This window comes from Myotis myotis, unplaced genomic scaffold (genome assembly GCF_014108235.1).
Source record: "Myotis myotis isolate mMyoMyo1 unplaced genomic scaffold, mMyoMyo1.p scaffold_m19_p_18, whole genome shotgun sequence".
In the NCBI taxonomy this organism is placed as follows: domain Eukaryota; kingdom Metazoa; phylum Chordata; class Mammalia; order Chiroptera; family Vespertilionidae; genus Myotis; species Myotis myotis.
The window spans coordinates 38081592-38109282 of record NW_023416322.1 but is presented as its reverse complement, the minus strand read 5'-3'; the positions used below and the strand labels follow the sequence as shown (position 1 = coordinate 38109282).

The 27691-nt window shown below is 42.6% G+C and overlaps 1 protein-coding gene across 2 annotated transcripts in view; it reads right to left on the bottom strand.

Annotated features, from left to right (window-relative positions):
• SORT1 (sortilin 1) overlaps nucleotides 1-27691 on the bottom strand; it is a 58828-nt gene that overhangs the window by 20174 nt on the left and 10963 nt on the right. Inside the window, exons 2-8 of one of the 2 annotated variants that reach the window (XM_036344952.1) lie at nucleotides 20170-20229; nucleotides 17960-18033; nucleotides 8868-8970; nucleotides 7379-7543; nucleotides 4375-4448; nucleotides 1448-1497; nucleotides 461-591 (exon numbers count right to left, since the gene is read on the bottom strand). In XM_036344952.1, the coding sequence (XP_036200845.1) occupies nucleotides 461-591; nucleotides 1448-1497; nucleotides 4375-4448; nucleotides 7379-7543; nucleotides 8868-8970; nucleotides 17960-18033; nucleotides 20170-20229 (657 nt within the window). The remainder of the gene's footprint in view (nucleotides 1-460; nucleotides 592-1447; nucleotides 1498-4374; nucleotides 4449-7378; nucleotides 7544-8867; nucleotides 8971-17959; nucleotides 18034-20169; nucleotides 20230-27691) is intronic. The other variant, XM_036344953.1, reaches the window with a different exon arrangement.

Sequence of the window (27691 nt, the reverse complement as noted above, 5' to 3'; positions counted from 1 at the left end):
AGAGTTTGTCCTTGTGATTTATTAATAGTCATCGCAAATGCTGGCATCACGGGAAACTGTCTTCGAATTAACTTAAATGGGAGGCCAGTGTCAGATGGGAACAGTTGTGCCAATAGTTAGTCTTCAGACATATTCTGTCAACGCCACTGCTTTCTTTCAGCTTCAGAATGTCAACAAAAACAACCAAATTCACAATCGACAATAACAGCTCAAAACGCACGCGTGTGATTGGCACCAGCGAGAGTTTTACATGTATTGCACATGCTCGAGTCCACATTTATTTTTAAACTGCCAGTGCGCGTCATATGTACCGGCTGGTCAGTACGGTCGGTCACTTAGCCTTTTATAGATATAGATTGCAAAAAGGCAAGCAACTCTGTCAGTACAAGGAGTAAAAGGGATCTACAGGAGGCATATTTACAGAAACATTAGAATCCAAAGAGAAGCGGCAAACACTCACCTTGTCAGCCATCACAGAGGCAAAAAGGAAACGTCCCCCAAGACCAAATGAGTAGATTTTCACACCAATGGTTTTGAAGCTTTTCCCCAAATCTGAAGTCCTCCATAATTCCAGTGCCCCAAGGTCAGCTTCTTAAACAAGATGAAGTAGTAATTACAATGGCACTTCCTAGTGAACCTCCAGTTCAGACAGCTGTTTCAGAATGTTCTGAATTTCACAGCTACAGGATTTCTAATCCTGTGCATATTAATCAAATGAGGATATAAATTGATGTGGCATTAGGCACGGGGAATTCACATGTGGGTTTTATGTTTAGACATGTGAGGTTATACCTTGGACAGATAGAGTTTAGTTAATTCCAATACAATGTTGCATAAAAAATCACAGCCACAGCATCCTATTTACTTTCTTCATGACATAATTTGAAATTATCTTATTCTATTTTAAGTTGTTTGAGTTTTGGTTTTCTTGTTGATCATCTATCTCTTCATCCCTACTTGAATTTAACACAAGAGTAGCCTTGGGCCTCTTGTTCTCTTCATCCTTAGATAGTGTTTAGCATACTACTGCAGGTGCTCAAATGAATAAATGAATGAATTTGTTGAATGAATAAATAAAAAAAATTACGCTTTCTGCTTTGAAACTGTGCCACTGATTGGAAAGCCACTGGCTTCCACTGATAAACACAATCCAAGCTCTTTCGCAGAAATCACCAGGCATTTCGATCTATTACTTAATGTTTACTTTATGTAAATAAACTGCTGAAATTAAGTATAGCGTCTCTGTGTACCGCCTGCAGTTTTACCTGATCTAGGCACAGTATAGTAATTAGGTTGTACTTTCAAGATTTTAAAAAATAATTAACAGCTATATTAGCTATTAAAATTATAGAAGAATGGAAGGAACTTTGATATTTCTACCTCTTATGACCCAGAATATTCTACCACAAATGGATGGGACACTCTTCTGGGACTAAAATATACTTACTGCAGGAGCCATTCACATGGGTAGTAAAGAAGATGGTGTTTTCTGATCCCCTGCAATGAGGCAAAGACAGGGAAAAGACATGGTTCCAGGTGTTAACACAATGTCAACCTTTGTCACGAAGCTCCAAGCAAGTCTAGTAAGCCTCCTCCATAGGTACTAGTGAAAGCAGCAACTCTGGACTCTGACAGCTCACTGTCAGGGTTCCCCAGAGCCTGGCCCCCGGCATTTGCCACAGTCCTCTGAACTTCTCTTCCAGCTTGTCTAACTGATCTACCTACACTCTCCAGATCTGCCTCTAGCATTTGCTCTTACTGCTTTCTTCCGAAAATGCTTTTCTCTTGTGTAAACACATCATACCCCTGCAATTGCCAGACTGTAGCTTACAATCTAGCTCTTCCGTGAAGCTTTCCCTGTCACTCCAGCTAGAGCAGGGGTGGGCAAACTTTTTGACTCGAGGGCCACAATGGGTTCTTAAACTGTACCGGAGGGCTGGAACAAAAGCATGGATGGAGTGTTTGTGTGAACTAATATAAATTCAAAGTAAACATCATTACATAAAAGGGTACAGTCTTTTTTTTTTTTTTAGTTTTATTCATTTCAAACGGGCCGTCGTTTGCTCACGGCTGACTAGAGGCTTCTTTGCTGCAAACTTCTAGAGCAGGGGTTCTCAACCAGGGGTGATTTTGCTCCCCAAGGGACATTTCTGGTTGTCACTTCCGGAGAAAGAGAAGTTATTTCTAGTATATAGTGGGTAGAGGCCAGAGATGCTGCTAAACATCCTACAAGGCCCAGGACGCCCCCACAACAAAGAACAGTCCAGTCCAAAATGTCCTTAGTGCTGAGATGGAGAGGCTCTGCCGGAAAGCGCGTGCATTCCTCAGCCTCCCACTTAGCTCCGCTAATCACTAATGTGTGCCTTATCTCTTCCACTTCACTGCTGGGCAGGTACTACGTTTTCTTCTTTGCTGTTCCCCCTCAGAACCTAGCTTAATGCTTTGCATGAACTAAATTATTTAGTTCTTTCATCTCAGACAGACAACTGGGTCAGAGGTTGAATTATTTAAACTTTAACTTGGAAAGGGAGTTTATAGGGAACTCGATTCAGACCAATAGTACTTATAGATTAGCCCTGGCAAAAGGGGCTGGCTCTGTGCATGTTCTTTCAGAACTTCAGTTGTCAACTCCTAGCGATCAAAGATCTAAAAGGTGAGTAAACAGTTATCAGCAACCCAGTTAGCTTATACTTAGACACTAATCAAAGAAACGAGTTACAAAAGTAAAAAATCTTGTATAGAATATAAAATAAAATACCATTTTAAGCCCTAGCCAGTTTTCCTCAGTGGATAGAGCATCGGCCTGCAGAGTGGAAGGTTCTGGGTTCAATTCTGGGCGAGGGCACATGCCTAGGTTGTGGGCTCAATCCCCAGTAGGGGATGTGCAGGAGGCAGCCGATCAATGATTCTCTCTCATCATTGATGTTTCTCTCTCCCCGTCTCCCTTCCTCTCTGAAATCAATAAAAATCTATTTTAAAAAAATACCATTTTAAAATAACTCTTTAGTTTTAAAGATGACCTTTCTGTTTGTTTCTTTTAGCTTTATTGAAGTATAATTTACAAATGAAATTGTAAGATATTTAAAGTGTACCTTGTGGTGATATGTACATAAAGACCAGTTTTAGTGATCAAAATTCCTATAGTTTTGATTACATCCTACAGTGAAACAATTTGTTAACTTAGTTACTTTAAAGACTACTTCCTTCCATAAAAGACCATGTAAGTAACAAACCCATAAAATGAAAGCAGCTACGGCATGGGTACCAGAGTGGTGCTACAAAAACCTCACCTAACCAGCATTTTCCAGAAAAGCAACATTTTTTAGTATTTTAGTAAATTTTGGTAGATATATTTGCCAATGTCTATGTCACAAATGTTCCTGACTCCCCAAGTAGAGGACATTAAATATGAAACTCTCCCTTGGGATTGTGGGTCACTGAGCATCAACCCTATGAAACTGGAACATGGTGTGCCCGTTAGAAGTTACTGAGGTGTGTGCGCGCTGGCTGTGGCACTGAATAATTTCATCTTGTTAGGTTCTGTCTTTGCTCTGCAGTTCTCCTGGTGTGCGCTTGTTGTCAGTACTCATGTACCCACCTCTGGCAATAATTTGCTATTAACTGGGAAACAGATGAACAGATTTTCTGAAATTAGCCAAAGAGCAAGAACAAAGAGGCTCTAAGCAAGGGTCTGAGCCTAATCAAGAATTTTGGAGGTATAAAGGCTCTTAATTTTTGTCCAGACATCTCCCAAATCCTCAAACAAATCTCTGTTCATAGACAGAAGGGAAAAACTAAAGCCCAGAGAGGTTAAGCCACTGACTAGCAGCAGAGACGGTTAGGACTTGACTCCCTGGTCAGAGCCCCCTACAGCCCCTTAAAGCAGGCACCTGAGGGGGTCCCCAAGAAAAGTGAATGAATTTTGGTGCATGGATGGTGTGACTGGCGTCGCGAAGCTCTCTGGGCTTTCTTCCCGATTCCTCATAACTGAAATGAGTCTCTAGATGAGGGGGTGTCAGTCTGGGGAAGGGGGGGGCAGAGAAGTACCTAAGTCTCCAAACCAAAGCTGTATTTTATGCTGTTCCAACTGAAGTCACTATTTATGGAGAATAAACCCCATCAGCAGCAGCTACCCAGTTTGCGCCTTGTTTTCGACTTTATGCTGTAACGTTTAGTGAGGCTACGTCGTCTTTCCTGGCAGACTGAGAAGCTCCTCCAGGTCGAGGCCTGTGTCATGCCCCTTTTCGTATCCCTTGTGGCACCCTGAAGAGTATTTGGCACATAGTAAGTGCTCAACATTTAGTCATGTGACTTTTGGCAGTGCTGTCAGGAACGGTTTAGGGCTCTGCACAGATGGAGTCTTCTGTTACTCACCATTTGGCCAAACATACTGCTTTGTGGATTTCTTCCCATTTTCCCCCAAAATTCCTGGACACCCACAGGCCATTCTGAAAGATTATAAATGACTTATCAAAATTCCAGCTTTATCCTGTGCAGCTGCTTGTATGACCTTTAATAATTCATATCTAATCATCTGGGACAGTAAACATACACTGACGTTCCATCTGAGCTGCCTGAGCTCCAGAGATACATGGATTACAGGGGCCCCTTCGGACGCTGGGAGGTTCCAAGTAACAAATGCTTAAGAAGTGCCTACTATGTGCCAGGCACTGTTCCAGACGTTGCATTGGGGATACAAAGACAAGTAAGACACACTCCCTGCTCTCAAGGAGCTCACAGTTAACTAGAGGCCCAGATAAGAAAATGTGATACGATGGGTCAGTGTTATGGAAGCATGGTCTCTCGGGAAAGAGTAGGGAAAAGAAGAACGTTGCATCAAAGACGGTTTGTGAAGGAGACAGTTGAACTGTCTTAAATGATGAGCAGTGTAACCAAAAGAAGGCAGACGGGGAGAGGAGATGTGAGGACTAGCAAAGGCAGTGAGGCGGTAAGCATGGCGATGTGTGCGGGAGCACACAGTTCTCAGGGAGGGGAGGAGCAGCTAACGAAGGAGAGAGGGAGGTGGAACCCTCCGGTGACAATGGAAAAGGTGGATTGCAGAGAGTCCAAACCAGAAGCAGGAAAAGCAGCGAATAACTGCCACATTTCACTCATGAAGAGTTAGTGAGGCCCTACCCCATGACTGTGAGGAACAGGCTCAGGGAGAATTTAGAAGTTAGTTTCAGAAGAACTGGACTTTTCCTATAGGGCAGGATGGGTTGTGTATGTGGGTGGGTGGGGGCAGTTGATCACTCTGGCTTCTGGTTCAGGGATAAGAGGTCCTGTGGAATCTTTAACCAGTACAAGGATTAAGAGAAGAAAAGTATGTCTTAGAGAAGAGCAGAGAGAAGTTGATTTAACTGAGTCTGAGGTGCCTGTGGGACACCCAGCTAGAGGTTCCCAGGGGGGCAGCAAGACAGGAATCAGAGGCCCCACGAGGAAGCCAGGACCAGACATGGGGACCTGAGAATCTGACACATCACAGTGGCGGTTAAATGGTGGAAGAGATTACTGAGTAGAATGGGCAGCAGTGATTTAAGGGCCGGTTGAAAGGAGTTGAAGAGAGAGACCAAGAAGGAATGGTTAGAACATAGGGAAGAACTAAAGGGAATGATGTCACTGAAGCCAAGCAAGCAGAATTCCCAAAAGGAGGGACTGGCCAAACCTTTCAAATGCAGAAGAGACAGTAAGATGAAGAACTGACTGTGTCAGTTGCACTGCGCCCAGATTCGGTGGAGGGGGACAGATATGTCCTGGTACAGCTGGGATTAAATGGTCGAGGCAGAATTTCCCTTCAGTGCTCCCCACCCACCATTCTTTTTTCTTTTCATTTTCTTCCTCTGATAATGCTCAGCATTTCTAATTTACCTAATTGTATTTAGAAACAGGAAAGGGTCGATATCACCTCTTTGCACTTGAGTACAAACTGGTCCATCTTCTCTACCCCAATTATCTGTACTTCCTTAATTGAAAGTAATTTCAGATATAAAAGCAGGTTGTTCCCAGCTCTTGCGAGGACAGCCTGTTTCAACCACCTTAAGATAACTTGGTAATGGCAATGGGATGGTCAAAGGGGAGATCGATGGTTCTGTCCACTCCTAAGAGGTCTCTTTGCTCCCTGAAGGGCTTTCAGCTTCAGCTGGTGGAAGGAATTTCCAGGAATTGTTTCTTGAAAGTCTGAAGCATACCCAGCAGGCTAGTTTCCTTCCTCTGGCCTCCTTTGGGCTAAGCTTAACTCTGGCCTTCCTTGAGCCCTACAGCCTTACCTCTGCTCAAATCTGCCCACAGAGCCCAGAGCCAGGCCTGTCTTCCAGTGCCCTTTCCCTTCCTTTTGCCACCCCTTTGCTAAGCCACATCTGATAATCCTGTTTCTGTCCCAAGAACCATCATCATAGCAATGACTCTCCAATTTTAGTGGGCAGGCTCAGCTGGGGAGCTGGTAAAAACCTCGCCATCAAAAGTCACTGATGTACTGTATGGGGTGGGGCCTAGGAATCTGCATTTAAATCAGCTTCTGGGGTTTCTGATGCTGTTGGTCAGTAGACCACACTCTAAGAAATAAGGAGAGTGAAAGAGCCATCAAAAAAATGCAGTGTAATGGTGATTATCATCGTCGAGCAACTCAGCCACTTTGGGCCCTCAGCATCCACAATAAAGGAGGCTGGTCCTCGGGAAAGGAAAGCTGCACGAGCTCCGCAGGGAATTTCAGGAGATAGGGAGGGGCACTGGCTTCTGGGAAGAGCACCGGACTGGGGTGGGGCGCAGGGATTTAAGACTGGATACTTAATACATGAGTGTTGAAGACAGAAATCAATATGCTTGATGGACTATGCAACGAACAAAAAAGAAAAATTAGAAAGATGTGGTTTGGCCACAGGAAAGAAACAATGACATCAGGACTGTGACAATCTATGCTTGTCCCTTGCAGAACAAGGATGATTACATTACACTGTGTTCTAGTTCAGTTTTCCAACAGTACACATCTATTCACTTTTAAAAACTGTAATGAAGCTGACAGGAGAAGATCTGGCTTTGGGTGGTGGGCACACAGTGCAATATAAGACCTTGTAACAGAAACCCACACCTGAACCCTATATGATCATGTTGAACACTGTCACCCCAGTCAATGTAATGAATAAATATTTTAAAAATTGTAATGACAACTAGATATCATACTTATGTGGAATAGATAGTACATGGTAATTGTGCCTTTCACCAAATAGGACAAAACACAAAAAATATATATATTTCATGACATACGAAGTCACCAGAAATCAGTCAAATACTTCATAAAATTATTAGCTAAAGGGGCCTTTCAAGGCTAGATGTTAGAGGATAAAAATGCAAAGGGCAAGACAACTTCTTCAAGGAGACTTACTTCAGTGCTGAGGGCTAAAAGATAATTGGAATTCTGAGGGCTATACATCATCTGAGTCAGAGGATGAAATGGGAGATTGGTCTGAACAAAATTCTTTGCAAAATCTGACGATCTGAAGATTCTTCCTCCGGGACTTCCTCCAGACACCTCTGCTGTTAAAATCACCTGGTTAGGAAGAAGGCAATTCAGATTCAGGGTATGACACTATGAAAGCTCAGGAAGTCCTACACCACTTCCACAAGACATCAGTTAAGAAAATTTCAGTTCCCAAAGTAAGAATTATAAAGACAGATTAGTTGGTGCACCCCACTCCTTAAGTGTTAGTCTCATCAAAAAAATATTATCCTGAATTGAGCTAGTGCATCATGTCTATGGATGCAAGCCGGTCAGTTTGAGATCAGTCAGCCAGTTTGCCAAAGACTAAAATAAAACGTGTGTCTTAGGAGCGTACACTGTAATGCTAACCAGCTGCCACCTAAGAGTTTGGGTGCATCGTGGACTGCTGGGGTCCAACCCCAGCAGGTCCAGGGGTCCCCAAAGGTGTGGACGGAGTCGGCGAAGAAGGAATGACACGGAGACAGCGTTCAGTTGATCAGCAGCCTAGCCAGGATCTCCAGCCAAGTTCTGTCTAGGTTCTCCAGCCAGGTTCTGTGTAGGTCCTCCAGCCAAGTTCTGTCGCCAGGTTCTGTTGCCAGGTTCTGTTGCCAGGTTCTTCAGCCAGGTTCTGTCTAGGTTCTCCAGCCAGGTTCTCTCCCTAGGTTCTCCAGGTTCTCCAGCCAGGTTCGGTCGCCAGGTTCTGTCCAGGTTCTGCCATGTTCTGTCTAGGTTCTCCAGCCAATTTCTGTAGCCAGGTTCTGTCCAGGATCTTTTGCCATGTTCTCTCGCTAGGTTCTGTCTCTAGGTTCTGTGTCTTATTGTCTTGTTACATCTGTATTTATACCAGTTGATTTTAATCCTATCAATTTCTATTCCAAAGGTTAGGGTATTTCTTATCTCCATTCCAGGGAGTAAAGATTATGTAGCTTAAGCGTGATTGTTGGTAGTTAAAGTGATTAACTACCCTCCTGGCACTTAGTTAAGGGGTTTTATTCCCTCCCTAACTTCAGGGAAAAATCCCTACCTGGGGAAACAACCTTTCTCGGAGAGGTGACCTTGGTTAAAACACATAGCGCCAAGAAGGTGAGCAAACATATTAAGAACAGTATGCTGTATACGCCAGGTCCCTTGAAACATATGCTGTGCAGATGTTTCTTCCCTGTAGCAACTGTGTCAAGCAGCAAGGATGGACCGGCTCCCGGCAGTGGACAGAGGCCAAAAAGGAACCAATCCAGTTCTTTTGTGATCAGTATTAAATTAGGTTTTATGTTTAAAGCACAGTAATAGCAAACTAAATACACTGCTATGTATCTCTGGATCATTCCAACATTAACACCTGAGTGCCCAAGTATGGCATCAAGCACAGCTCTACACATGCACGAACGAGTCTCACCTTTCCAGAGTTCTCAGGACCAATAGCCATGCCAAATTCAGTCCGAATGAAGGTGTTATTGATGAGATCTGTAATATCCTTAAAGTTCTTTCCATAGTCCTCACTGAGAGGAAGAAAAATAAAGACACATTTAGGATGCAGTGGTCGTGGCCACTGTTGGGTTCCTTCCCAGCTTCCATCCCCGTTCTCTGACTTCACTGAAGCACTCCCCCTCCCCTGACGAGTTTCATGCCTCAGGGAAGCTGATGCCATCCTTAGCTCCAGTGTGGACTCGATGAGCCTGAATTCCACCCCTCACAGGTGCGGACTGACCCAGACTGAGGCAGTGAGACAAAGGGGGGAACTTGGGCTCTCTTAGTAAACAAATTTCCTTAGCCACCTGATGAAATAAATGGGCTGTCTTTCTTTCTAAACCAGTGGCTCTCAACCAGGATGTTTTTGCACAAATACCCTCCAAGCAACCATTCAGTAATGTCTGGAGACATTTTTTATGATCACAAATGCTAGTGGCATCTCATGGGGTGAGGCCAGGGATGCTGCTAACCACCCTGCAATGCACAGGACAGTTCCACAACATCACAGAATGATCTGGCCCAAATGTCCATAGTGCTCAGATTGAGTCCCCAAAGTGTCGGGTGTTAATGCAAAGCAAAAGGTTGCTATGGGGTCCTGAGACCATGAATACAACCTGAAGATAAAGCCAACATAAGTGGAGCAGCAGCACCTAGGACACTGGACTGTGCTGACCCTGAAGCCTGTCCTGCCTCTACATTTAGTTGTGGGTCATTCTCTGACTAAGCTAGTTGGAGCTGGGATCTCTGCTAAGTGTAGCTAATGGCCTCCTAACTGATCTATTAATGCAGAGTCCTCATGATAAAGCTGAGTTGAGTGGAAGAAGCCTTCAAGTTTCCCCCAGAGGATACCATTCCTGGGCACAAGTCTCTACTGCATACAGCACACAAAACGCAGGTAGGGAAACAAACCAACTTAACGCCAGTTCTCGGGTTCTTAGAGATTTTCCCAGAAGTTCATTTCAACAATATCTGTGAGAGGTATTCAATTCCATGTTTAGATTTTGAAAAATACAATCCTAAGAATCAGTAGCTGTGTAACTCTGACAGGATTAGTACTATGTGCCATTCTCTTAAAAAGCAACAGAGAAAAAAGTGGTAGAATGCAAAATCTCAATATTCATCAATGTCCATCAGTGAAGACCACTGTGTATTGCAAATTAGTTGCCAAAGATAAATGTGATGTGCAGTGGTCTTCACTGCAGACTATGACGTAAAAGATGGTACAATCTTGACAAATAATCACAAAAGCAGAGAACATGAGAAATGCGAGGGACTGAAGGGAACATCTTGTCCAACTCCCTCATTTCACAGACGAGGAGGTTCAAGGGGAGGCAATTTATCAAAAGCCAACCAGTTAATTAAGGGCAAAATTGAAGCTATAATCCAATTCTCTTAACTCTCAGCTCCAAACTAGGGACAACTTGTAATGATCTGTGAGGAGTTTTTCCCTTATAAACTGCAGTCTTCCTCTGTTTTGCCAGGGCTTGTGGCCTGGCAGCACCGATCAGCTAAGAGGAAACTGGAGATACAGGAGGGAATTATCTTGGAGTGTTTGTTTAGGTCCCTGACAGAATGCTAAAGCAAACTGCGTGTGACTTTAAGTTGTCTGAATAACTTCCCATCTCTTAGCAAGCACACACAGAAAATTCCTAGATAAATAAAAGAGGGACCAGGCACCACTTATCCATCAGATTCCTCCATATCTCCCCTCCCCACCCCCTTTTTGGCTTTGAAGTACAAGAAGAGTTCCTATCTTCCTGACAGCAGGCCAAGAGATGTATAAACAATTCCTGCTCCTCAGTGTAAATGTCAGCAGCAGCTCAGACAACCTTCAAAGGGGCTGGCAACAGCTCGATTATCGCCACCTTACAATTCTCCCCTCCTGCCCCATATCCCCTGGGAACCTCCACAAACCTGTTGGCAAGTCTGCTGGCTTTTTAAGAACTTGGCACAACAAGCACATCCCTGCCCTTCAGAAAAAGAAAGCAACATGAACAAGGCAAAAAGTCATCAGCTACAACACTTTGGTACTGTAGCCAGTTAAACATATGGAGCGCAATGGATCAACCTGCTGGCACGGAAGGGAGGTTCTGCTGAGGCCACGCTGGGCACAGGGATATACAGGGCTGGGCAAAAGTAGGTCTACAGTTGAGTATGGGAAGCACCGAGTTTATTCTTGTATTATTATTTATTAATTACTGTATTATTTTCCATTTGAACAACTGCAAACCTACTTTTGCCCACTCCTGTATTTTAACAAAACCCTTTATTTAAAAGGTTTCTTTTCTATCAGCATACAACATATATCATGAAGAGGAAATCAATGAAACAACTTAAAAAATCTACTTTTCAAATTCCAGATGGTAATTAACAGAGCAATGAGCGGCAGTCAGATGAAAAGTTAACCCGCTGGCCGAAACCGGTTTGGCTCAGTGGATAGAGCGTCGGCTTGCGGACTGAAGGGTCCCAGGTTCGATTCCGGTCAAGGGCATGTACCTGGGTTGCGGGCACATCCCCAGTAGGGAGTGTGCAGGAGGCAGCTGATCGATGTTTCTCTCTCATCGATGTTTCTAACTCTCTATCTCTCTCCCTTCCTCTCTGTAAAAAATCAATAAAATATATTAAAAAAAAAAAAAAAAAAAAAAAGTTAACCCGCCGAAACCGGTTTGGCTCAGTGGATAGAGCGTCGGCCTGTGGACTGAAAGGTCCCAGGTTCGATTCCGGGCAAGGGCATGTACTTGGGTTGCGGGCACATCCCCAGTGGGAGATGTGCAGGAGGCAGCTGATCGATGTTTCTCTCTCATCGATGTTTCTAACTCTCTATCTCTCTCCCTTCCTCTCTGTAAAAAATCAATAAAATATATTAAAAAAAAAAAAGAAAAGTTAACAAAACCCTATGAAACCATCTGCTTTAGAAACCAGTCTTTTTAATAATTCTATATATCAACCCTAATCTCTGTTCTTTCTGGTTACCAAAATAAAGGACCACTTTTGCATATATCTTTGGTATAAACATTAGTAAGAGTATGCACCTGTTTATAACTCAAGAAAATCATGGCAGAATATAAATATTTTTGCAATAGAACCTAATACCCCCAAAGAACAAGAAAAACCAAGAAATCATTAAAATAAATGAAAAAAAGTAATCATCACATGGACTTCTGGTAAGATGCAGTGTCAACATTCTTAATGAGATGAAGCACTGGAAATTGGGTTTTTCCAAAAGACTCACATGTTGACACTCAACCCAAACATCCAGAGCCTAGAATTACACCCCTTTTTCTGCACTTTTCATATATAGGAACTTGTGACATCAAGCATTTGACCCGCAGGCATTTAATGAGAAGTAACAGTAAGAGAGTCCTACAATATCTCAGAGAATCTTGCATATTATTTTTCTCAACAATCAAACCAACCCAGATAGCCTTATTTGGTCGGCTTTCAAGCCTAACCATTTCTCCATTCCTTTAGTTCATTTTTGCCACGAGTAAGTAACTATAAATTGCAACATAAAAACAACAGGCATGACAAAAAACTCTAAAGAAAATAATTATAATTTTGTACTTTTCACTAATCGGCAAAGTGTGTGCAGCTGATTCTCTTATTCTCAGATTCTCTATCTGTGACTATGCCTCTTCACTAACATTTCTTTGTAACCTACATCCACACTCGTGGCCCTTCCACAGTGATCTGCAGACGTGCGCAGGGTCACCCAGTGCACACATTCCCAGCTGAGGTCCAACAAGGGGACGAGCTGCCTTCGTATTTCAGCTCTTACACTGTGAATAAGTATCTTCGTCATGGTCTATTTAGTACCTTGCATTTTGCATTTTTGTGTTTTTTATGGGTGATTTTGCTGTTTAAAATGGCCCCCAAGCATAGTGTTGAAGTGCTGTTCAGAGCCCCTGAGCACAAGAAGGCTTTGATGTCCTTACGAAGAAAATATGCTAGTTAGATAAGCTTCTTTCAGACATGAGTTGGTTGTGAGCTCAATGTTAATGAATCAGCAATATATACTAGGCCGGCTGGTATGGCTCAGCAATTGAGCATCGACCCAGAACTAAGAGGTCACAGGTGCGATTCCCAGTCAGAGCACATGCCCAGGTTGTGAGCTCAATCCCCAGTAGGGGGTGTACAGGAGGCAGCCAATCAGTTATTCTCTCTTATCATTGACTAGAGGCCTGGTATGCAAATTCGTGCATGGGTGGGGTTCTGCTGGCCCACGCCCCGATCAGGAGAGGGGGCGGATGAGGGGCCATGGGTGGTTGGCCAGCCAGCCCTGCCCCCTGGTCGAACTCCCAGTCAAGGGGACAATGTGCATATTAGTCTTTTATTATATAGGAAGGATGTTTCTCTCTCTCCCCCTCTCCCCTTCCTCTCTGAATCAATAAAAATATATTTTTAAAAACCCACAAACAATATGTATAGTAATAAGAAACACACATAGCCGAAACCGGTTTGGCTCAGTGGATAGAGCGTCGGCCTGCGGACTGAAGGGTCCCAGGTTCGATTCCGGTCAAGGGCATGTACCTGGGCAGCTGGTCAATGTTTCTCTCTCATCGATGTTTCTGACTATCTCTCTCCCTTCCTCTCTGTAAAAAATCAATAAAAAGAAACACACATAAAACAAAGTGATGTGCTGATCAATTGATGAAAGTTAATGTTCTGATCAGAGGTTTTTAAGAACCTACCCCAGAATTTTCCTCTAGGAACAATGGTTCAGGATTCACTAACCAGTATTCATGGGAACTATGGAGAACATAACTATTGTGAAGAGTGAGAATTGACTGCATTGAGATTTCCAGCTAAAAGATCAGTTAGGGAGAATATAGCTTATTAAAATGTGCCAAAGGACATAGAACTAAAATCAGTGACAGGCAAAACTGGCAGATTTTCAATCCATAGGTAAAATGAATTCCCAATTATACTTCAGTCTCTTTTTTCACCCCAGCTGTCTGAAGCAGTGAAAGCTGAACCCAGCACATCACTGAAAAAGCTGTCATACAAGATGCCCTAGAGGAGCTGGTTTACTATACTTTCCTTCAATATCTGTTGTATACCTTTAAGGTATCCTTTTTAAAAAAATTCTCAGTAACCTGAAAAACTTACATCAACTATGGAATAAACTTCAATGTGAAATCTTTTAGAGATCCTCTTATTAATTTCCAAAATTTGAACAACTCTCAATAGGAAATAAAAATAGCAAATAAAATGGTCCAGTAATTTTAGTAATTAGGTACAGGATTCTGATGTCGAATAATGCGTACATGTGCTTCACTAAGTTGATCTCACAGTGAAAAGTTACACTCAAGGGGTCATAGAACAAAAAGGTACAAAACATCTTCTATTGCCTTAAACCAAATTATCATCCTAACTAGGTGGCCTGTTTCCTTTTTAAGTTAGTATCTGCAAAGTGAGAGGCAAATGTACTTTATAATCTATTAATATTCCTTAACAGGGAATCGAAATTTATACCATTCAAACATAAGTCCTTTAAATTGAAGACATTAACATACTATTTGTTTTAACCTAATCATGAATGCCTAGGAACTTTAGTTATTATTTCCCAAACCTTTCAACAATACTTTTTCACACCCTAAAGGTCAAGGTCTATGAACTCAGCACGAGTAACAGAGGCAGCTTCCTGCTATTCTCTGGAGCTTCCGTGCAGCACAGCTCAGAGCAGGTGGCATGTGACCAGCTGCCTTTATTTGAATCTCAAATAAACCTTTGACCACATTCGAGTTAGTGGAGGGAGATAATCCAATAAATAGTCTAATCATTAAAGCTGTGAGAAACCAGAGTTTTCAGAGTGGATTCAACAGGCTTTGACTTTATTCCTCACTTGGGCAACCTCAGCATAGTCATTCTGATCAAACTGCTCCCTCCTTTCCCGTGTCTGAAGGAACATGTGCCTCTTGGCTGGCGTGTTCAATGACATGAGTCACATCAGGCCAGGCCAGATGGAGACTGGCATATTTACAGTTTCCACCTAACCTCTGGAAGACCTTTCCCTTCACAGCAGGGAGGAAAGAATTCATATTCAAAATGACCTCGTAGAAACAAACAACCAAACTGCTGCGTGCCCTGCAGAAACAGCACCTCCCTGTGAATATGATTCTATCCCAGACACAGAGGATTGCTCTCACGGTCGAGTGTGTGCTAGGGGTTTCTCACAGGCCAGACAGATTCAGGGTGAAAAGGGCTGAGTCAGATGGTGGTAGGTGTTTAAACCATTTGGGTTTTGTTTGGGGCAGTCTTAAAGTAAGCACAATACTGAAAAGCAAAAGGGTGGGGAAAAGTCATGAAAACACATTGCCCTCCCTATGGGTCTGACTGGTCACCCACTTAAACAGCAATGTAGAGAGTTCAGAAGACAAGCGTTAAAGTGGCTAAAGCAACAAGTACAGGAGAGAGTTCAACCTGGGGAAGCTGAGGAGCTTAGTAAACAGCCTTCAAAACATCTAGGGTCACCCTGGCCGGTTTAGCTCCGTGGTTAGAGTGTCAGCCCACACGTGTCTCTCTCACATCAATGTTTTTTTTCTCTCTCTCTCTCTCTCTCTCTCTCTCTCTCCCTCTTTCCTCGCTCTCTTCTACTCTCTCTAAAGACCAATGGAAATCCTCAGGTGAGGATTAAAAAACAAAAACCTCTAGGGGTCAATAAGAAAAGAGGTTTTCATTTGCTACTAAAAAATGAAGTGGAAATTAGCATTCTCTTGGCACATATATGTGTCATATTTATCACAACAGCATTAGTAATAGTGAAAAATTAGCTGCAACCTAAGTGTCCAAGAGAATAATGACTTAGTAAATTCCGTCAATCTAACAAAAATGACGGGTAACTAGCAGAGGGGATATGGAAAATATCACTGTATGAGCATCAATCAGAGTGGATATGGGTCATGGCACTTGCATGTTGGCAGGGGTGTGCGTGCATCTCCAGAAGCCTAGGAGGCAGACAAGCACTTTTTACCAATGGGCACAGAAGGCTTTGAATTCATTTAACAACTGGCACAGCAATATCAGTACAGTCTGGCTATGTGCCCTCACTGGCTGCTAACCTCCCCAAGCAGCTAACCTCCCCAAGTTCTTACTCCATCCAGCCCAGGCACTGCAGAGCATAAGTCACAACAGCTCTGAGGTGGCCACTGTTATCATCTTTCTTTTACAGATGACAAAAAGACTCTGGGAGGCGAAGTAACTTGCTCAAGCTCATTCTGTTTGCAAATGATAGTGCTGAGATTCAATCCCAGGGCTATTTGTCACCAAAACCTGGCAACTTTACACTGTATCATGTTGCTTCCCCAAACTATGTAGCCATATGATATAACATTAAAGGGGAAAATCAAGATAAACTGTACATAAAGATTACACTTGACGTTAGGGTGAAATTTTTCCTTTAAAATTTCCAAATGTTATATAATATATTGCTTTTTTAAAAAAAACAACAACATGATTTTTATTGATTTTAGAGAAAGAGGAAGGGAGAGCTAGAGAGATAGAAACATCATCAATGAGAAACACTGATCGTCCGCCTCCTGCATGCCCCCCTATTGGGGATCAAGCCCACAACTGGGGCATGTGCCCTGACTGGGAATCAAACCAGTGGCCTCTTGGTTCATAGGTCAATGCTCAACCACTGAGCAACACCGGCCAGGCTATAATACACTACTGTTATTATGGAAGATAATTTGCCAAGAAAAACTGTCATAAGGAAAAATTTTATGACAATAAGGTTTCTTAAACATTGGAAAGAGTTATGAAGTTACAACTTTTTATACATTTTTCCCCTCCCCAAACAGGATATTTTTCATCTGTCTGAAATAGTTCAATTACTATTCTAATTGAATAAACAAAATCACCTATAAATTATAGCCCTTTCTAGCACTATGATTCTATAATACAGTCAATCCTTATAAACAATTATCAGTTTAAAAACTACAGAGAAGCCAAGGCATTCATTCATTCAATTAGTATGGACTGCCTGCCTACTACTACATAGCAGTCATTTGGCTAGTTGCTGAGAACCCCAAGTTAGTCAAGAACCTTGGCTTTGTGGAGCTTACAGTGATTCCAAAATGGCAATTCCTTCTTAGCCTATTTTTAAGTCAACATCACTGTGTTGAAGGGCCGAGAACACTGGCTCCAGGCTCAGAAACAGCAATCAAGATTACGCCTACTGGAGAAGGGGCCGTCTCAGAAATTCACCAAAGGCTCACTTGTACCTGGGCCCCTGAGAGAGTACGATGGCTGCTGGGAAATCCGTTGGCCTTGAGAATAGTTTCTGTTATCTGCTAGGATGCCATATTTTTTTGGGGGGTCCCTTGGGGGAAAATGAGACGGGCACAAATGATTGAGAAGACTATCAGCAACTTCTGAGAGTGAGCTGGTCTTGCATCTTACAGTTAAGGAAAAGAGCGTACAATTTAACCAAGCTGTACCTTTGAGCAGACACATGTAAAACTTGGTAATTGCCACAGTATGGTTCCAAAACATACACTGCCACCATCGTTACCAGTGTAAACACTATAAGGCACTTTGGTAGGTCTGACCTGAGAACCTCCTTCTGATCTAGAAACAATCTAGATAAACTGAGGCTCAGAGGATTAGATAAATATATTTACTTGGAAGGTACAAAGTGTTACATAAATACATTTACTTGGAAGGTATAGTGAGGATTGTTACTTCGGAGATATAAAAACCATTCTGTTGAAGTCCATGCTACTTCCCCAAAATAAATATCCATTTAAATTAATAAAACACACAACCCTACACACTCTCCATCTGCCTTTACTGCTTTCCCATTTAGTCAGGTCAACCTAATCTTCTTGGAACTAGATTCCTTTTCATATTTCTTCAGGTTAAGTAAATATTAAGTGCTGAATGTGACAGTTTGTTGAAAATTTAAGATGGCTGAAAGATCTTTCTAATCAACTGTTGGACTCCATCATGCCTAGAAAAGTGGGGAACTTACATTCACAATGTATTCAATCAGTGCCCCAACCATATGCATCTCACCTTCGATATAGCTTGGACTGTCCAAAAGTCATAATTACCAGTGGTACATGGAAGGTAGTCAAGACTAGAATGATCTGGAGAGAGACAAAAGCACAGTTAAAAAGAAAGATAGTCCAATCACATGCTTGCCTGTGGTGGGAGTAAATCAACATCTGAAAGACTGACAAGAGCCCTGCTTTGCAGTAGCCTATATCCATGGTTGGCAAACTGCGGCTCGCGAGCCACATACAGCTCTTTGGCCCGAGTGTGGCTCTTCCACAAAATACCATGTGCGGGTGCGCACATACAATGAGATTGAAACTTCGTGGGCCATGCGCAGAAGTCGGTATTTTGTGGAAGAGCCATACTCAAGGGGGCAAAGAGCCGCATGTGGCTTGCGAGCCGCAGTTTGCCGACCACTGGCCTATACTGTAGTAAGTCAGAAAACCAAGAAGTTACTAAGGCTTGCATTGACTCAAGATCTCAACTCTTGGTTGAGATGGTCCTGTCGCCCATACTTGAAGCAGTGAGGCAGAGCTAATCAACTACCCATTACAATAAAGGAAGGATTTAACTATTTTGTATCCATCTATATAATAAAAGCCCAGCAACCTTTACAGTGGAACAACCAGAACAATTGGTGGCTATGACGCACACTGACCACCAGGGGGCAGACGCTCAATGCAGGAGTTGCCCCTGGTGGTCAGTGTGCTCCCACAGGGGGAGCGTCGCTCAGCCAGGGCCTAAGCCATCAATCGGACATCCCCGAGGGCTCCTGGACTGTGAGAGGGCGCAGGCCTGGCTGAGGGGAACTCCCCCCCTCCCCCACCCCCGCACGAAGTTTGTGCACCGGGCGTCTAGTATTAGTATAAGTATAAGATATCCTCAGGCAAGAATCAGCTCCCTGCCCTGGTCGGTTTGGCTCAGTGGATAGAGTGTCGGCCTACGGACTCAAGGGTCCCAGGTTCGATTCCGGTCAAGGGCATGTACCTTGGTTGCCGGCACATCCCCAGTGGGGATGTGCAGGAGACAGCTGATCGATGTTTCTCTCTCATCGATGTTTCTAACTCTCTATCCCTCTCCCTTCCTCTCTGTAAAAAATCAATAAAATATATTAAAAAAAAAAAAAAGAATCAGCTCCCTTTCTGTGTACAGGAGGCTAGAGCACTATGGGTGCTCAAAAGTCACTGTGTCACATATATCCCTCCTTTTCTCCTCCCTGCTCTCAGTTCTCCATGAAATTAATTTCTTAAATATTTTTCTAGATAAAAATATGCATGAGGACAAATTCTGATAGATTAGTACAAGAGGGAGTCTCAAATGGCCATGTAACAAGAAATCTTGCGATACCAACTATCTTAAATAAATGGATAAATCATGGAAATTAGAGCACAACTCAAATTTTAGAAGAAACTGAGACATGCTTAAAGACATACTACCAGAAGTTTAAAAATTAATTAAGATAATTAATTTATAACTTGCTCTTCAGCTCCAATATTTCTTTGGATTCCTGACATAGCCATCGTGTGCCTCAATGCTATGATGCATACATTCATGGAATACCAGAGGGGAGGGTATGAACTGCGGCCCTGCCCTTGTTCAGGCAGGATAATAACAGAGCAGCTAACACCAAGCCCTGAGTCAAGACCTGGGGCCGATGCATCCAAAGTGCACCCTCCTACTGGGAGACGGGCTCCACATTGGAGAATAAGGAGCTGACTGACGCTCCTTCCACTCTCCCAATCCTGGCAGCACCTCCTTTGTTGTAGGGAAAGGGACACAGATGGAACTAAACAGCCATGAGCCCATGGGCGCCACAGTCCTTCAACACTAACTGTGGGAAAATGCATTCTGGAGGAAAAATGCTAAGATGTGCGATGCGCGGGTTTCAGCTTCCACACTGGTCTTCCCATGTGTTGTGAGGCTCACTTCTCAGCATACAGCACACGCTTCCCTCTTTCTTCTTCTTGCTCATCTTGATGCCAAGCAGCCACCAAGGACTCAAAAGGTGTCTATCTTCCCATTATGGAAGAGGGTGGTTAGAGGATGTTTCCCGTTCTAAAGCAAAACCAAGCCAACCACAGTTTCCTGAGAGTCTGTCCTGGAAGCATGTATTTCTGTGTCTGAGGTTGGAAACAGTTTCAGAAAATAACAACACTTAGTGCTTAAACTCCCCACATCTACATGTTCTTCTTGCTTAGCTGAATTCACAGCCTCAAAATATTACTTACCCCAGTGCTATCTCCAACCCAAGACAAGGATACTGAGCCACTGAGATCATCAAATACATGCTGTAAGGGGGAAAAAAGAAATTCATTTACAAATGACATCTTTCCTTCGGTCTTTGACTCCCTTAAATAATTCAGAACACTATTACTTTCAAGTAATTAAATTCATAATCATAAGGGGACTTGGATTCCCTGAACAAAATTTGCAGGACAGGATTTAACTACTTAACTTAAACTACAAATAACTTGGAGATTTTAATTCTGAGACATGCTTACAGGCATTCTACCAGAAGTTTAAAAATTAATTATACAAAGTAAGCCAAGCAGGTGAGCTTTCTTCACTGCACCAGATGGGGAGATGGGGTAATCTCATTGCCTTCTCACAGAACTAAATATAGATATGTAGAAAGTATTCTTAGGGGCTTTAAACAAGGGATCACAGCCCACACTGACAGCCATAACTGTAACCCAATCAGCATAACCAGTTTTGTAGGCAGCCTTCACAGTACAGGCGCATGGTTCATAGCTAGATTCCTTTTGCTCCTAGGCTCTCTCAAAATGACAAGTTTCTGAGAAGCGAGAGCAAATGCCCTTCTTTCACATTTAAAACAGTGGTTGATAATGATAATAGTAGTAATAGTAGATATTAGTAGATAATGATAATAGTATATAGTAGTAATTATCTAGTAGTAGATAATAATAGTAAATAACAACAACAACAACAACAATAATAATAGAACAACCTTAATAGAGTTGTGGTAAGAGTGAGGAGATTAAAAAAAAAAAGGAGAGCTGGTGTAGTGTATCCAAAATATGGTAAACATATTAAAATGCAGTTATATTTTCTTTGTTAATCCTCACCTGAGGATATTTTTTCATTGATTTTTAGAGAGAGTAGAAGGGAGGGAAGGAAGGAAGGGGGGTGGAGAGAGAAAGAGGGAGAGAGAGAGAGAAAGAGGGAGAAACATCAATGTGAGAGAGACATATTAATTGGTTGCCTCCTGCATGCACCCTGACCAGGGCCTGGGACTGAACCTGCAGCCCAGATACATGCCCTTGACTGAGAATTGAACCCGACACCCTTTGGTGCTTGAGCTACACCAACCAGGGCTAAAACGCAGTATTAGTAATCATTGTAGGTGCTTTTGGGTTTTGGTTTTCAAATACTTTCTTTCTCTACTTATAAAATAATATATACCCATTACAGAAAATGTAGGCAAAAGGGAGGTATAATAAATATAAATCTTTCATAATCCTATCACACAAAGATATTCAAGGCTAACACTATGTTTATAATCTTCTAGTCTCTATTGTTGTTGTTGTTTTAGCTAATGAAGAAATAATTCCAAAAAGGCCATACTGGCACTTGGTAAAAATGTCCAACCACACAGAAATGTATACAGAAAAAGTGAAGATCCTTCCTCTTCGTCCGCCACGTGCCCCACCACCCAAGCCCCACTCCCCGGAGGGGTTAACAGTTTAGTATGTATTTCTACTGTGTTGACAATTCTGCTTTCCTCCTATGAAGACATATATCTTAAGATTTTTAAAACCTTAAACATGCCCTGCCTTTCCAAACATTAAGGAGCGGTTCCTTAGAAGCAGAGGCTATAACTTTATACTTTTTGGTGTTCCCTGTGCCTACCACGGCACTTTGCACACTCAATAAGCATTTGTTGAAATGATTCTAAATCCTTCCCAAACCACAGACTCAATCTCAAAATAGCACATGTCTGTAAATGGTGGATGGCAGTCTCTGGGCCACTCAAGCTGCCAATCTCAACAGAGACGTCTGAAGAAACAGAACTCAAAACACTGTTTTGCTTATCTTCTCATTTTCTTTGGTGGTCTTCCTGAACGGGCCTCTGAATTCACCTCTGCTATTTCCCCTCCGGACTGTAAGTACATTTGAGGTCAGCAAAATCTCTTGTACGGTCTCTGTAAGTGGCACAATCAGTGCCGCACAGAGGGCTTGCTCAGTGATGCTGGTTAACTCTCAAACACTCGGGCAGAGCTTCTCACAGCCTCTGCAGGACAGAAAGGGTATTCATGCTCACACACTGCCCAAGCATCTGCGGAAAAGCAGGGCTGCTAGAGACATCTGGAACCAGCAGAGTAACGGACACAGCACTGTGTCTTGCAAGATACTCCGCACAGAGCAAGATGGCATATTCTTTTGAGTGAGGATAGGATCTGAAATCACATCAATGAGCTCCTTGAGGAGAAGTAGAAAGATCCAGAGCTACCACAAGCACCAGATAGACCACCCGGCTAACAGTCACCTAAACAGAGGCTCTCTCTCCAAGGAAGGCTCAGGTCACAGTCGCTGACCAGGAGAAAAAACAAATCCACCACTGGAGTCCTGCTGTCTTGCTCAGGCAACAACATGGCTCGTCTTGAGCCAATCAGGGCCCGCAACTCTCACCTTTGAGACCTAGTTAATGTACAGTGGTATTACTCCCATCTCCTGCTGTCCAATCCCAGAGGGGGAAGATTCTTAGATGTCACTAGCAACCTGAGCTTCTCCTAAACAACTCAAAGGACAGCTGGCCTCATTCATCATCCGAAGAGTCCCTTTGGAAAAGTAGGCCAGATTTATCTATAACAATAAAAGTGTAATATGCAAATCGACCGAAAGTCCAATCAGCAGAACGACCTTCCAGACGACCACGCTATGACACCCACTCGCACCAGGCCAGCCAAGGCGGGTGCAATGCGATTGGTCGGGGGCCTGGCCATTGCCCCATGATCACCCTGCAGAGGGAGGCCCAGGTTACCCAGCAGTGGTGCTGTGGTGGGTGGACGGAGCCTCCCTTTGCTCCCTTTGGGGTGATCAATCACGGGGCTCCAGGATTGTGAGAGGGCACACGCTGGGCTGAGAGACACCCCCCCCCCACCTCCAGTGCACAAATTTCATGCACTGGGCCTCTAGTTAACTATAATTGTGGTCTTCTGCTACTCTTAACTCTTTCTCCCTTCCCATCCCAATAGCCAATTACATTTTACTTTTGAAAATAAACAAATTCATTGAAAAAGCTCATCCATCTACAGCAAATGCAGCTAATTTTTTATATTTGTCTTTAACATTCTTACGGTAAAAGTAAAAGAAAAAAAAAAGAAATCAGATTTGATAACAGACCAAAACTCAGGTAGAGAGAAAAAGTCATGTGGAGAGGAGACAAATCCAGGAGAGTCAGGGGACCAAGAGCACAGATACAATTCTATGCCGTCCAATGGGAGGGTTACAGGTGTCCAGGAAAGGGTGAACAGTGCTGGTCATGGTTAGGGGACAGAATTCACAAGTGTCAGCACAAGGCCATCAATTCTAATGTGACATCATTTATCATATTTAACATACTATACATGTCACTCTACATTGTGGTGGCATCATAGATATTTCAAAATATGTATTACTTTTAATTATAGCAATAAGAACATTGTCTGCCTCCCTCACTAGACCTGAAGAACATCCGGTACAAGGACCAAGCCTATTCATTTTAGCAAGAATATATAATGTAGACACATATGTAATACCCTTTGTAATACTTTAAGCAATAAAACAATAAAAAAAGAATATATAATGTAGCACATAAAAGGCATTCAATAAATATGAAATTCATTTTCTTTAAGAATTACTTGTGAAGCTCTGAAGAGGAGGAGGATGAAAAGATAAGGCCAGACCCACTTAATTTCCCCAGGACAGAAACAAGTCTAAATATGAAAAGTTCTATTCTGAGAAGACTTCTGCTTCTGGCCAAGAAAGACCAGCAGGGATCAGATTAACCTTCTCACCGGACACAACTGAAAACACAAACTATATGAAACCATCATTTTCAAGACCCTGGACTTCGAGGCAACAAAGTACAATAATCCCTGACGGACAAAAGACAAAACAAGGGCCTACCTCTGTCCTCGGTTACTGTCTGAAGAGTGTCCAGGGCACAGTGCCGAGAAAGGGAGAGCCCAGATGTCCCCTCAGTTGAAGAAATGAGCTGGTGGTCTGGGGAGGGCATGGAGGCTATAGCCACCATCAACCGTAGTTACCACCAACTCCATCCACACAATCAGAAATTGGTAAAGATGCCCCGGACGCATCGAAGCGTTGAGAGGCACTGGCCGCGAGTGGATTACATACTAGTATTTGAGTAAGAAGAATAAAGGTCTGCCTGCACTCCGAGGTTTAAGCAGGGATTACAGAGGTCGGAGCATACAGAAGCAATAGCAAGATGGCGGGTCAAAGGCAGTTGTGCAGGAAGCACAAACATGAAGACATATGTAAGGATTTTGAAAATTTCCAAAGAGTAACATAAATAAACTATATTAACATGGCCAACTAGTGAAGTGCTAAGTAGATGCTATTAGGTACTTGTTAAATAAGAATTTCAAATCAGGATAAACAAAGTTAAGGTGGGAACCAAAGGGAAATAAAAATAGAGAAAAATGAGTGCGAGGAAAAAAGTACTTCTGTTTGAAATACCCAAGAAAGCTGAGACGAGGCCACAGGATCACTGACTCAAATGGGCATGGTTTCCAGTGGTATATACAGTTGAACATAATCACCCAATAAGTTATGGTTCAATTGTTCTAATCAAGGCAAAATAAGAGGAATAAAAGAAATATGAGCGAAGGACAAAGCTTATGGCTCCAGAGAACTGAAAAGCAAAATAATCTCTCCAGGAAGAGAAAACCCCAAATGTCCAACACAATATAACCAATGAATATCCTATACTATTAAAATCCAGAACATATAAAATATGTTAAAATACTGAACATATAAGAACATTTAGGAGTCAAGCCCAGCCCACAGAAGGCAGAGTGAATGTCTACCTCAAGCACTGTTACAAAATGATGTTATGTGTTAGCTGTCTGTATACATGACAAGCAGAATGGAGAAGGTGAGGGAGGTTTGCAGCATGTTTTATTTCTGGGGAACAATAGCTGTGTTGCAAAAGGGACAGATTATTTAGCATAAAGAGAACATGATCTGACCACTACATATTGCTAAGCAGTCAGCCAAATGTATGTTCTAGAAGCAGGTCAAAATTAAAAAACCACACAGAGCCAAAAGCCAGTACTCAGAAGGGCCACATGGTAAATACATAATTTACATTACTTAATCACATCCTAGGGTAGGAAACTCAGAAACCAAGAAGTTGAAGACTAGCTACGTAAAATGTCACCTGATCTATCAGGAAACTTGCCACATCTAGAGAGATTGATTAATCCTCAGTTCCTGGCACAGGAAGAGACAAGCCGAAGTCCGAGATTGGGTGAGGTTTCTTTTTAGTGTATGACAATGACTTTCAACCCTTTTCATCTCATGGCACACATAAACTAATTACTTAAATTCTGCAGCACACCAAAAAAAATGTATATTTTTTGCCAATCTGACCAAAAAAATGTGTAGTTTTGATTCATTCACACGGGTGGCTATTGCTGTGTTGGCTGTTGGCTTATTTTTTTAATCTGGAAAAGAGGGCAGTGCCCCTGACTAAATAGTCAGGTATTGAATATTTTAAAAATTCTTGCTGTACCTCAGCACACCAGTTGAAAATCACTGGTGTATGATAAAGCTGACAGTGCAAGTTAGTGGTCAAACATCTGGGAAAAACTAGCTATTTGGAAAAAATATATAAAGATGGATTCCTAACTCTCTTCTTATCCCCATTCCCAAAGAGATTCCACACAGGACAAAGATTTAAATATAAAAAGTTAAATAATGAAAATCCTCCTCCTTCCTGTCTACACGCTCTAGAAATCAATGGAAAAAATATCCTTGGGTGAGGATTTAAAAAATAACAAAAGTATATAATTTATTATTTTAAAAAAAGGATAAATGAAAGGCTGCTATAAGAAGTACTCATTGACCGTGTCACACTGGCTAACAGTTACAGACTGGGTCAGAGAGCCCCTACTACCCGAGCCACACTAACACCAGTGGTCTTGATTTAATTTAGGGCACACATCCCAACATCATTATTCGCTGACACACTGTTCAGAGTCTTTTTTTCATCACCTGTTGAACAGTGATTTCTAGTGTCCCAGATGACACGGACAGCCATTTACTGCCCCCAGTAGGGGAGCTCTGGGCAGCAGGGAGTCACTGGCGGACATTTATAACCAAACTAGTTTTCGGGGAGTCATTGTATTAGAAAGTAGGGGGACAGCTTGTACTGCCTCCTCTAAAATAAGGCCACCTCGACAGCTACTGCAAGACTCACCCACGAGTTTACTGCCTATCATTTCAAAGCCTAAAACACTACATTCTTCATGGAAATAACTTTGCCTTCAGATCTAATTAAACCTGAAGCCTCATTAAATTACTGTTACTATAACTGGGAGAACTTAAAGTCGGTCCCAAGAGTCACTGTAGCTTGGAAAAAACTAGGTAATGAGAAACTTCTGCCTATCTTTAGTTACACACCTGATCAAAAGTAAAACACTGAGAACTGCCTCCCACACACCCGAGCCAGGTCAGTGTCACATGGCAGGCCCAGTTTAAAAGACACAGGGAGCAAGCAAAAGAAGCCATCAACAAAATGCAAAGACAACCCACTGAATGGGAGAACATAGTCACCGATGACACATCTGATTAGGGGTTAATATCCAAAATATTTGAAGAACTTACACAATTCAACACCAAGAAGACGAACAACCCAATTTAAAAATGGGCAAAGGAACTGAATAGACACATCTCCAAAAATGATATACAGAGGGCCAATAGACCTACGAAAAGATGCTCAATGCCACTAATCATCAGAGAGATGCAAATTAAAACTACAATGAGATATCACCTCACACCTGCAGAATGGCTACCAGCAATAAATCAACAGACAAGGTGAACCCTTGTGCACTGTTGGTGACAATGCAGACTGATGGACATTTAATTTAAAAATGGATCTGCCTTTTGGCCCAGTGATCCCACTTTTGGGAATATATGCAAAGAAACCTGAAACACTAATTCAGACAACAGTATGGTGATAGCCAGGGGGAAGGAGGGTGGAGAGAGGTGAAAAAGGGCAAAGGGGGGATAAACGGAGATGGAAACAATCTTTACTTTGGACGATGGGCGCACAACACAGTATGCAGATGATATTTCGTTGAGTGACATACTTGAAACCTGCATGATTTTGTTAACTAATGTCACCCCAATAAACTCCGTTAAAAAAAAAAAAAGACACACGCAGACGACCAACCATCTCATCATCGGGAACAACCTCCCTGGCAAGTAAATGAGGGAGTGAATGCAATGATGGTATCCCTCACACACACTCCTACTTTCAACAAACACGTGGCACAAGGTGGTGCCTACCATGTGCCAGCCCCTCCCTGGGGTGCTGGGGAAACAGTGATCATACACTTTCTGTGCTCACGGATCTTTCAACATGCTTCTTACAGAAGTCTAAAAATAAAGCCTAAACATGCTAGACATTTAATCCACAGAAGACAGCCTGTCCCATGAAAATAAAGCGACAAAGGGGTGTGGTATTAAAGCCTAGTGCAGTAACTAACTGGTTGGGGAAGT